The sequence below is a fragment of the Labrus mixtus genome, chromosome 6 (assembly GCF_963584025.1).
Source record: "Labrus mixtus chromosome 6, fLabMix1.1, whole genome shotgun sequence".
Taxonomy (NCBI): Eukaryota; Metazoa; Chordata; class Actinopteri; order Labriformes; family Labridae; genus Labrus; species Labrus mixtus.
In genome coordinates, this window is record NC_083617.1 from 24,492,042 (window position 1) to 24,505,090 (window position 13,049).

General features: G+C 44.0%; 1 protein-coding gene across 1 annotated transcript in view; it reads right to left on the bottom strand.

Annotated features, from left to right (window-relative positions):
• Window positions 1-13,049, bottom strand: part of klhdc3 (kelch domain containing 3) — a 39,412-nt gene that overhangs the window by 9,111 nt on the left and 17,252 nt on the right. Inside the window, exon 9 of the mRNA XM_061040674.1 lies at window positions 915-988. Within this exon, the coding sequence (XP_060896657.1) occupies window positions 915-988 (74 nt within the window). The remainder of the gene's footprint in view (window positions 1-914; window positions 989-13,049) is intronic.

Genomic DNA, 13,049 nt, shown 5'->3' on the forward strand with positions numbered 1-13,049 from the left:
CTCATTCAAGCACGACCTGCTCCGACCTCCACCTCAGCAGCAAGGAAGTGAGGACAACAGGAACGAGAGGAACACAAAGGAGAAATCCGTCCTGCATATTATCCCGTTTTTCTTTTGTAACATAAAATTAAAAGATGGATTTCTGCATCAACAGTTTAAAACTCTTCCGGTGTCTAAAGAGTTAAATCCTCTCATAATAATCATTATATCTAATTTTGTTTACAAACATCCTCTCCTTCACTTTCTCCGTCACGGCTTCTCCACCATATGTTCAGAGAGACCCACGCGAGCGGCACGTGGAGGCGTTTGAGGCGGGGGAAGCCACGGGTACTGGCAGTCCCAAACGGCCGCTGTGTCGCTGTGTCAGTCCACCTACACAAACCCTGACTGTGACCTGACCGCATAGCAGGAAGAGGCTATATTTGGTCGTCCACGAGACGGAAGGGCCCGACGTGACGGCTCGAGGACGACACGAGGCCAGGTGAGAAAATAACGGAGTGGTGGAATGAGGGCGCTGCTTTGAACTGGGACTCAAATGCTGAACTCAAAGCGATAATCGCCCACTCTCTCTTACAAACATTTCCTGTCTCTCTTTATCCGTCTATCAAATAAAATAGTCAAAAATAGATTTAAAAGAAAGGAATTGTCATAACTTTATTTATTTAGCATTTGAAGTCTTTACCATTAATCTCTTACTGGAGCAGCTCACCTGACAAAGGTGAAGACCGAAGTACATGGTGACTTCATATAAATAAAGGTGAGACCTTCTTAAAAACATCCTGCTCCAAACTCCGTCTTTCTCCAACGAGCTGCTGTGCTGACTGAAATCTACTGCAGCCAATAAACCAACTGTTAATAAAAAAGATGCCTTCAAGCTCTCAGAATAAAACACAGGAAATGAAAGAGATACTCACTGAAGTCTAAGATATACAGGTCTGAGTGGTCCATGAGGTTGAATTCATCACCCATTCCTTGCTCGGGACACGGGCTGTGAAGAGAACAGAAACAGTTAAGATCAGACCCGGTTATTCCTGGAGCTGTGTGAGTGCAGGCCAGCGGGGAACGGGCTTAAGCGCAGTACGACTTTGCTGAGTGTGAGTGCTCCCTTAGTCATCATCCTTGTCTCTCTGTACCTGCACCCTGAAGCCCAGAGTTCATACGCAGACCAAAGGGGGTGCACAGGGTCTGTTGTAATCTTGTTGGCTACATTCAGGGTGTACCGGTCTGTCAGGTAAGAAACGCTGCACATTTGCTTCCCGGTTATCTCGCTGCCTAGTTCAAGGGCCTCGTCCAGTTTGTTCTTATTTTGTACGGACGATGCTCCTCCCCCCACACTGAATACTAAAGGTCAACAGACTTTCAATGAAACCCGCTGTCAGATCCTCAAACAATAGAGGCTCTGTTGAGCTTTTGCAAATCTTGTGTTAGTGTTAGCAATCCATGTCGGGTTGGAAAGGGGGATTGTGTTTACACCGCTTAGGCACACAAAAATGAGCACACGAAGTCAACCACATAGACCTAACTTTACGTATTTTATTATTTTCCACACATTACTGTAACTGTTGTTGTTTATAAGTTTCCTATTTTCTTGCTTATTTGGTATTTTGCCTGCCTGTCTCAGTTTATCATGAAGTAAAAAATGACATGCTTCAAATGACACACTGTCTTCCTCCACTGTCTTCTTCCTTTAGTCATTGAGGTTCTTAATGAAGGAGCCACAGACTGTTTTAAAAAGGAGCAGCTCTGCTAACACAGTGCTCTGCTCTCTTATCATGAGCTGGCATGATTTAAGCCCACAGGATGTACAGCGGTGCAGTGAGACAGCAGGCTGGCCCGCACTGATAGTCTCACAGACCTCTGCAGTCTGAGATATCACTGAACATCTGTTTCCTGCTTCGGCTTTACACACACGCACGCACGCACACACACACACGCACACACACACACACGCACACCTGTGGCACACCTGGTGCACTGCAGCTTAGAAAGCTTAGCTGTATCACATCTCTTGTCAGTCATCTTCTTTGCATCAATAATTAAAATGCAAAACAAGGATGCTGATTAATAACACAGCTGATAGTAATAGGCTGCAGCCTAAGGGACCTGAGCAAGACTTTAAGAGGCATTTAATCCCAAAAGCAAGTCAGTAAATTCTTCTAAATGCACATCATTGCTTTACATCCCTAACAAAGGAGCACCAAGAGACGTGTCCAGATTAGAGGATAAAAATGCACTCTACAGTTTAACACGACCCCGGGGACAGTTTCAGCCAGACAGGTGCATTTACGGGCCAGTTTATCGTCTATAAATATCCATCAGGGAGAGTTACTGAGGGGCTTTGTACCACGGTTGAGTCCTTAAGAATAGCTTCACAAATGTTTTTCTCAAATGCATGAACTGTCCCGTGACTGGCGTGTGTCCACCGACCGCCACTTCTAAAGCATCCTCGAGGCGATGAAGCAGAAACCACTTGTTTGAAGAGCTCTCAATGACATTTATTTTATTTTCCTTTTCTTGTCTCTCTCTCTCCCCATTTTTCATCCTTCCACCAAACGACTCTCTCTCTCTCCGTCACTGTCCCTCCACCCATCAATCTCTATCCCTCTTTCCCGCTGTCTCCTCCATCGCGTCTCCCTTTGCTGCGTGTTCAGGATGTTGTAAGGGTTTTACGTTGCTAATCTTCCCTAAACAAACAAGGCGCTGGCTTAAAGCGGCCAGCAGAGGTGCAGAGCACGAGCGCAGTCGTCCCAGGGGGCCAGCTGGGGAAGTCATTACGCCCCCTCCTCCCCCTCCAGGAGGTGATGGACCGGGGGCTTTAACTTTATCAGAATACCCTCAATCACCCTCCCCCCCTCATTATTAGACCATCTACTCGTGGACCTGCAGCTCAGGGCTTGAGGTAACATTTCTGAAGTGATAAAAGTTTCGTTTTCAATCCTGGCTCATTTCAAAATAAAGAGGAAGAACACAAGAATCAGGATACTGATGGAAGACATTAATGGAAAGAGACGACCAGCTTTGTAAAAATTAAACATAAGAAATCACTAAAACCTCAAATCTAGAAACACCGGTCAGAGACTTTATTTATGTACATTTTCTCTCATGATTTTGTTTGCTCGCTTTTATTTATGAAGCACGTTGTGACTGAGTGTTTTAAAAGTGCGCCCACGTCATGAGTAGAGAGAGTTTGCAGCGGCAGGCAGACACCTGGAGACAAAGCGCAGCGCCCAGCATCTTTTTCCACCCCGAGCGCTCCGGCTTTCTTATGCGGCTACTCAGATCGCTCAAGTAGAAAATCTTTCAACTTCTCGGCAAGGTGCTGTTGACATCACCGGCGCTCTTTTCCAAATGCATGATATAGCCCCGTAATTGGTCTCCTACAGATCGTGCCTTGTACCCACATCCACCTGGCTGCGTTTCTGATAAGAAAAAAAACATTTCATAAAATGTAACAGAGCTGTGTCGGTCATACAGTCGGCATTGCCAACAGACTGTTGTCATAGAGACAGGACGGACGTGCAGCGATTTTCTTCTCAGCGCACAAATGCTTCATGCCAACACTCCCGAGTGTACAGCCAGCGCTTTGACAAAATGCCAGGTGGACACAGGGCCATACTGATGCTCATTACATAAAGACAAAAATTCCAAAGTTACATTCAAAACTTTTGGTTTAAGGTGGTGGAATTAGACAACAGAAAAGAAGTAATGACAAGCATCATGTGTATCTGAAGAGCGCGCCGCAGTAGCTGTCGACTACTGTGCACGCTCTGGAGGAGAGGAGGGAAAGTCCTCGTGACGACGACGCGTGAAAGAGTGAAGATAAGAGCAGAACAGGAGCAACAAGAGAGAAGAAGATCTGTCTCCTCGCTGAGGTATTTTTCTAGGACGAGTCTTTCTCGCATGCTCATGGATAAAGTCGGGCTGGGTGTGAATTTTAGCAGAACATTACGGAGAAGTAATGATTTAATGATCGCCACAAAGAGCGAGAGAATGAGGGGCATCGTAGAGGCAGGAGAAGGTCAAAAAAATAAAAGGTGTTAGGAGGTGTGGTGAGATAGACCGGCAGTAGTTGGAAGTGGAAAAGTCACAGTGAGCAACTTTATGTGGCGTCCTGGTGTTTGATGGCTCACTTTGTTACTCGATCAGGGAAGTATCAGAATGTGTGAAAGTGGTTCCTCCCCCTGCAGCAGCACTGGTTCCCAGTCTGATGAGGCCTGAGTGATGCCGCTCCCCCACTAAAACAACACTGGTTGCTATTTCAAACAACACTCAATGAGGGCGTCTAATCACCCAATTGCCGGTCCTTTGTAGCAATGCACTGCCTGCCCCACCTCATAATCTTACAGGTCTCTGAACGGCATAGTCCTAAAACTTACTGCCACAACATCAGAGTCTGTAAATACTCTAACGTCTCGAGAAAACAGACACAACAATGCAAATGAAGTGTGAGTGTTTGCACAAACATCATCAGTAACACCTCTGCTTTCTAAACACAATCAATAAATCTGGACCCGTCGTAGGCGTGTTTTCAGAGGCTTCATTGGCCATATCCTCATTCTTAGAGTGATTCAATCTGCATCCTTTTTCCTTTCTCCACTTCCTATTGAACTCTGGTCCTTTAGACTCATGCAGCTCACAGGAACTCATCGTACACTACAACTTCCTGCAGAGCTCCTTATCAGGACGGCCAGACGTGACTCCAGGTAGTTCAGAAACACTGAACACACATATCACGCTTTTGTATTAAGTGTGGTCTTCTGTTAGGAACGTTTATACACTGCATATGCAAACATGACAAGATATGAAGCTTTGGGGTGAGGGGACACTTATTACTGACAGAATTAAGTCTGTGAAATTACTATATTAAGATCTTTATTTCCTATAGATATGATAAGAGGCTAAGGGCACACTCACTAGGTTATTTGTAACTTGCTTCAGCCCTAAAGTTCAGTTCGTTTCACCAGTTTGAGCGCTCTGATCCATGCACTTCCTTGGCCCTGGCACGCTTCCAATATGAAAGCACAGGTACACAACGTGGACAGCCTTCATTATGGAGAAATCCCGGAGTGTTCTGTCTGTATCTGATTAACATGACTCAAAATAAGACACAAAGTCAGTAAAGTAGCCGTCATGTTCTCTGTGTTGCACCCTAAATGACTATGTACAAAACATTGTGAAAACTATTTACATTTTCTGGTGCAACTCGGGAATAAATTCTACAACGTACAATGTACAACATATACTGTATTTATATTCATTATTATCTTTGTTTTTACCTTTTGTTATGAGGATATAAGTGTGGGGCGTGTTTACAGGAAGGTTGTAAGCCTATATAAGTGAAAACTAGAAATTTAATGTTTTTAAAAAAAAAAAAGTTCAAATGAATAAAAATGTGCTCAGAGTGATGTGAACAAACATGAACCGTTTGTAGACCGTTTCGAAAACTGAAATGCAACACAGTCCCCTGCAGACGGACAACGAGCCCCTCCCCCGTCAGGAGGCTTGAGCGGTAAGCATTAATAAACACAAACAGGCCGCAACCACAATCATTCTGTAATTTAAGGAATTATTTTCCTAATATTTTAACCGTCACTTTAAAGCCAAAAAAATGAGTAAGAGCTTGCAGCCGCTCTGGAGCTAAACCTTCTTGTTTATCACAGATCGATGGATTCCCGTCCATTTCTTCCACCTTAATCTCTGCTGCCTCACCTCGTCTTACCGAGCTATCTGTGCCCCCTCCCGGGCAGTGGCTGGACGGTGGATTAAAACCTGTACCTGCCCAGACCTAAGCCCCATGCAGAGGGTGAGACACAAACTACAGCTGGCTCCCAGAGAGAGACGCCTGGCTTCAGATTAGAGCGCAGAAAAGACAGCCGCTTACAGCATCTCAAATTGCAAACCCACCCCACCCCCGGACAGATGTAGTTGGACTTGGTGCTGATGTTGGAGGGAAAAGCTGACCCTGCTAATCTCCAGAAAATACAAATGTCGTCCATTTTATCAGGACAGGTTGTTATCAGCCGAGCTGTCTGTAAAAAGTTCAGGAGGAGACGTTAAATAAAGTGCCAGAGGACCTTGAACACAGCTGGTGAATACTCTACAGGGCAGGACAGATGCTCCTCTGGAGCTGGGGGATTCATTTAGGAAGAATAAGTGACTTCCTTTATAGCTTCAGTCCGAGGACTAGAGTCAGGGTCAGGCAGCCAACAGGAGACACTAAAAATAGGACGAGGGGCAACAGAGCATACTTCCTATACGTTAATAACACCGGCTACTTTTTGAAGGATGATTTAATTTCTCTTCTAGTGCTGCAGTACTCAGAATCAGTCTTAGTCTCAAGAGAACACTTTGTGAAGGTCTCAGTCTAGGAATCAAAAGCAATTTTTAGCTGTGACGCACGTAAATGGGAAGTTACTTTCTAGTTGAGTGATCATCCTGTCTTCATTACACTGTACATCTTTTCAACAAGTGGTTGACAACTGCATTTGAAGAATCAACGCAAGAAATGTGTAAATTTGTCTTTACCTACTGTATCTCTGCAGAGATATCAGTATCAGATATTTTTAACTCCCCAATATCGGCCCAAAAAAAATCCATATCAGCCGGGCCCTAATTCCCCCCCCCCCCCCACTTATCTTTCCCCGTATGCACATGCAGCCCTGCTCCACAGGCACTCCTGGCTACACACTCAGGCGTTTTTGGCGCTGCGTCCTGTGTGATCGGGCCCAAAGAGCTTAAATTAAATGTCTTAATGCATGTTTGACATGTTTTAGGAAAGACATCTTGAGAAATAGGAACGTTAAAGGTGCACTATGGAGTTTTAGTAGAGAAATGTGAAAGTTGGAGAAATGTACAGATTCTGTGGTATATGTTCATAACTCTATACATAAACTGTCCTCAGAGGAAAATGTTGTCTCTGTAACACTGAAGATAAAAGGCTCCGCATTAGTTATGTTAGGGGGCCCGCAACTCTCCTGGTTCCAGGGAGCCATTTTTTCCTTTGAGTAAAGTTTGTGTATTTAGTTCAGAAAATAAAGCAAAGCATTTTTTCACTTCAACTTCCAAATTTCACCACCAAATCTACATAGTGCACCTTTAAGAGGTGTTTCAAGACGTGTGCCACAGGATTTAGGAAGAACGTTATCGCTCAGAGTATGTCCTCTCTTTTTAGAAAGACAATCCAACAGTGCACACTGGAACATGTGTTTCAGAGAAGTCCATTTCACTGGCGAGCGCTGTTGTTAAAACAGGTCGTATCTTCTCTTGACTCAGACATATTTGTGACTTTGTCTCTACATCGTGCATGAAGGTTGTTCTCTCAAAGGGACAAGCGATGCTTAGTGGTGACGAGTCATGAATCAAAGTGAAACTACTTCTGTTTAGACATGTGAATCTTTGAGGCGGACGGCATCACAAAGCAAGATGTGTGCAGCTTGTTTATTTGAGCTGCTGTGCAACACTCCACCCTGTGACACCTTCATGTATACAGCCTGTTAGCGGGTTAAACAGGGTTAAGATGCAGATGAAATACTATCGCGCTCTTGTCTTTGAAGAGTAAATCACAGTGTTGCTGTGCTGCCCCGGGGTCCTGTCCTGCCACGTGCGGGGTGCCCCGTATCCTGCCGGGGTCACCTCCACTGTTTGACAGGTTTTATCTCAGGCGTGCCGACCATGCACACACACGCACACACACAATTAATAAAGGAAACTTCTGCAGCCTAGCCTTTGACACCAAAGGCCAAAACTCAGCGTGTGTGTGGCATCAACATGTATGTCGTGTTGATAGGTGTGTTTCCATGGAGCCATGTTTCACAGGGGCGAGCCATTAGAGGACGCAGGAGGAGCAGCCGGAGGGAGATTTAAATGAACAGAAATCTAAACAGAAAAGAGGAGCTTTTGTAAAATAAGAGTTTAAAAATTTGCTTTGCATGCGTCCCATGTTGTGTTTAGTCTAACAATCGAACACTCAGGTTCAACAGTGATAACAAAGCTCCCTTTAAGCAGCTGGACAATCATAACAGCAGACCTATCAGCCGGTGATAAGGTGCAAAAATGGCCCTGTAGGTGATATCGAGGCTCCAGGCTTTTGACCTTCCTGATCTACCAAACAAAATCACGTGACTCTGCAGAAGCTCCTGGGCTCAACTAACAATCTCTGTTTGGAAATGACCAGGCAAATTCCTCACAGATTAAATAACACGCTGAGATTCTGATGGATTACAACCAGAGGTGTGGGGCTGGGATGTTTTGGCTACCAGTGAGATTACCTGCTGGGGAGTCTCTACAACTTCCACACAAACATTCAAACTGAACAAGAGACGGAGAAAACTCTGCTCCAAATTTAACACCTTATTTAAAATAAACTGAAGCTGAAACAAACAATATCTGCTCTAATAGTGAAAGAGAGAAAAGAAAAAGAAATAAAATTTAAAAAAAACCTCCAGGGAACCAAATTATTACCTTTTGGACATTTTAAAAATCAAGCTTACAGTGTTCCAATCTTTATTTGCAAATACTTGAAGGAGCAGTATGTAACTCTGACCCCTAGTGTTTAAAATGGGTACTGCAGTCCAAATTCTAAACATTGTAGAGAGCTGTCTCCCCCCGCCCCCTCCTCTCTAGAGTCGATGCTCACACAGGTTGCCATGTGGTGAACACTGAAGCGTCAGTGTTTAGCCAGCTCTGCATCGGTCTGTAAACCTTTCTGTGTTCTAACCTCTCTCCATTTTTCAAAAGCATCTCCAATATTGATCCTAGTTTGAGCACGTTTCTGCTCGTGGAGCTTATTAGAAACATGCAGAGGCTTTTTAGGTCGGGTACAATCACTTCTATCTGAACCACTTCTCTTACCCGCTTCCATCGCTGCAACACCTGTTGGTTTGACCTGATAACTGCTCTCATATCTGGCAAACCGAGGGGCGTCCAAAACGGCCGTGTGGGGGTGCCTTAAAAGTGCCTACCTTCTCTGGTCCAAACAAATCCAGATCATTCAGGAGCAGAATCTAAAGTTAGAAGGAGGACACTGTCTGCTGCATTGTTGTCAGAGAAGCCAGCACTTCAACATAGCATGTTTCTTTAATGTCTGATCATATAGTAAGTTCACTTTATCATCTCACTCACTACACATCTCACTGATTGGACCTTCAATTTAATTTTTCTTTCACCTATATCAAAATATTTCCCCTATATGAAGCTTTCAGTTCCCTTCTTGGAATCTAATGTCTTATATCTCTTTGCTCCTGTCTTGTCTTTGCTTTTGACTCAATATTTCAATGTCTTGAGAATAAAAATATGTCTATTGATTTAAACTGGTTTGTTTAGGGGTCTTGTGTTAGGACTGGCGTCAGCATTCTTCCCCATCTTTGCTAAATCTTCCAAACTTCTGCCAAGTGGATCACATGCGTTAAATCTGGCAGAGCAAAGCAAGCATGTGCAGCTCCTGACGTCAGCTCAACAAGAGGAGCGGTGACTCATTAAGTCATGACTATACGTGCACACACACCAACACAGGAAAAAAAAGAGCAAATGGAGTTGGGTCTGAGTGTCCTTCTGGCTGCTGCACTGGGCAGGGACGAGTAGGAAATCCGACAGCGGCTTTAACAATTTAATTAATATCCTCAACCAGGGGAAGTGACTCATGGGAAATTGGATATTTTAGGAAATTGGATATAGTAGAGTTTCTCTTTCTGAAAAGATGCAGAAAACACAATGCCCTGAATGGACGTGTTGGAGGAGCAGTCTACAAGTCACTAAAAACAAAACTTAAACCTTCATTCATAAAAACATTCAACTGAGGAGTCGCAGCTCAAGTCAGTTTAAAAATGACCTTGTTGTGATCCTTTCATTAACCTGTTGTAAATGTTCAGAGAGATTCCAAAATGGTGAATTGATTGACAGTGATAGGTGTCACGACAAGCTTGATGACATTTCTCTGCCAGAATTGAATACCAAGCAGATGTTCTTGGCCGACACAATTTTATTAGTTTCTCTTAATCTTGTTGTTTTGCGTCTTCCTCTACCCTTCTTTCTTGCCCGACCGTTTGTGAGGAGGCTGTTAATCTGTTCAAGGTTTCTGCTTGTTAAATGACGCTTTTCTTTTGAACGATGGATTAAGTCTGTAAATAAAAAAACAGAGACAAAACCTCTTTAGACAACTCTTAGCCTGCAGTCTATAAAAATGTGGTGCACATGATTTAACAGAAATCTTTTTGCATACTCGCATGACAACATCTTTCAAAGTCCTGCAGAAACTCTACAGCTCAAAAAACAAGATATATTTTGTTTTCTTGCTATAGAGTGACGATTAAACACAAAGAGTCGATTTAAATCAGGCATTGTTACGATCGTCAGATGAGAATAAACACACGTCAGGGTAAAAATATATTCCCTGCATGAATACACATCGTCAGGTCCATGAAGCTGAAGCGCCAACCCTAGATTCCCCCTTCAGATTCCAAGCTGTCTGCTCCCAGCATGCCAATCTGTCATGTCCTTGTTCACATCCTGCCCCTCATAGGATGCCCTGTTCCCGAGCTTAAAAAGCTTCTTAAATTAGCCAAACCTAGGCTTGTCGTACGCATTTACACACAGAGTGTAAGGGTGCCAACGATGACTACAGCTACAGCTAGCTACACTATGTGCAACTCAAATTCAGAAGAGTGCATCAACTCAGAAAGCTTCAAAAAACACACACACAGGGTGTCCTAGGGTCTGCTGTTTGTTGCTGGTGAGCGTAGGTGAAGGTCAGTGCAGGTGGAGTCAGTCATGCGCGGCCCGTCCTTCGTGGGGCAGCGAGCAGGTCTCAGTAAATGAGTGTAGCAGAGACTCTGAGCCGGGTGGATCAAATTGCACTCTGTGAGAAAGGACGCTCCCCGAGGTCATAAATCAGAGACAAGGCAGAATTTCGCGCCTCTCTGCAGCTCAGCAGGCCTGTTTACACTGACGTAAGTGGCACTCAACAGTCACTGCCACTACTGCCCAGCCCGCCGTTTACACACACACACACACACACACACACACAACATAGTCCGACACTGAAAAATAAGAAAGAGTCTCTAACATGCTGAAGATGTTTGTTTTATAAATGTGTTAACACTCTGTCCAGTCCAGAGCGCAGCCTCGCAGACTTAAAGGTTTTTATTGTCCTCCAGTAGAGTCGTAAATTATTCTTGAACAAATTCCTGCAGCTAAAATAAATATCATAAACTAGCAACAAGTATGAACAGAGGGGTTCTGTTTCGGATCAATACGAGAGGACAACTTGCAAAGAAAACAACACGCCGTCCATAAATCTGAACACAATTTCCTCGGCACACAAGACAAAATGAGGAGCCCCTAAAAAAACACAAACAAAGCGTCCAAGAAAATAATTCACGATGGCGTGTGAGCATTTATCAACGCTTGAAGACGGACACCAATAAGTTTGTAGCCCTGTTAGCTGCCCTCGTGTTGTCAGGTCAAGTGAAAATAAACACGAGTGACGGCCTTTAAAATAATTGTTCACACCAGATTATAGAAAGTGTCTTTGCTCAGTCCAACATCATGACAGAACTTTAGCTCCAAACACCTTAATAGAAAAACTTCCTCATTAAAGAGGAGAGAAAGCAAACAACCGAGTGTGGTAAGTCTGCCCAAGAGTTTGTTTGTGTGTCTTAGCATGTGTGTGTGTGTGAGCACGTGCTTATGGGAGTTCCTGTGTGTAAGAGGCTTAAGAGTGCTCGTGTAAACAACAAACGTGCAACGCTGGTGGAGAGAATGTGTGTGGCCGACGTGCTCAGAGATCGTTAAGGATCATGCTCTCCTTTGTACAGTAACAGGAAACAACTTCTTTGCAGAGTTAGGACGACTAGACGATCGCCGAACTGCAAAATCAGCAGGCTGCTCTGGGTGATCGAGTCAAGTAAAAACCAGGCTAGATGCGCTGAGCAGATCTGTGATGTGTAGAGGCCAGTTTAGAAAGACCACCAACAATAACCTGGACATTAATGAACTTAATGAAATAACTATAAGGGGCGTTCACATTTGCAGGAAACTCCTGAAAAACTCCTGATATCTCCAGGAGGAGCTTCATGTGTGAAAGCAAACAGTCACTTTATTCACTCTGAGTTTCTCCTGCCAGACCACTTGTATTTTCTCCACAGCAGGTTAGAGTGAGCTGATGTGAGAACGCAGCAGTATATAATCAGGAGAATTTACCTTGAGCCAATAGGAGGGAGAGTGACATTTATATCCTGTGACTGGAGTCAGTGCATTGACTGTAAGCAGGCGACCACTTCGATCGATGCAAGTAATAAAACGGCTTACTGAGACCTGCTCATGTTTTTTTCGTCAGTATGTTTTTCTCCGCTCTTTAGTTCAGATTGTGATTCTGTTGAACTACACGTAGCATCAATATAAAGGCAAATATTCTCATTATAGCGTCGTATAGAGGACTCAGTTGCTCCATCCTGGTGTGTTCATGACTAAGTGTAAACTTGGAATAATGCAGACAAGTCGAATTGTCTGCAGCTTCCTGTAGAAGATAAAAACCTAAATCTGCCCTGCAGCCTTTAAACAGGATGTGCGAGACACTTTGTGGTGTTTGATTTCTTCCTCGGCTCCCTACGGCTCCCTCCAGCTCGCTCCATCACCTCAGCCGCCTCTGTGACCCTCCCCTCCAACACCCGGCCCTATCTGCTGCTCACAACAGGAAATCATGACTCCTTAAAACCATCCTGGACTAATCCTGGCGAGAAACCAAACAATGCATAACCGACTTGAAACATAAGCATTTTCTGAAGCTCTTCATCCATCATAAACTTTATTTCTTCTTCCACAGGTTCATATCAGGAGCTCGCTTCTCTGACTTTAGACACATTAACATTCTTTTACTTTTGTATGAAAGTCATGCTTTAGACGGCAAAATCTCAAATCCAAGCAGGCAAATTTCACCCGACAAGTCCAGATAAACGTCTTATTTCGAGATATGAAACATCCAAAAAATAAAAAGCCTGAATTGTTTATAATTAGTAGAAATATCTGCCGATATCTAGCCTCAACAATGTTACAAC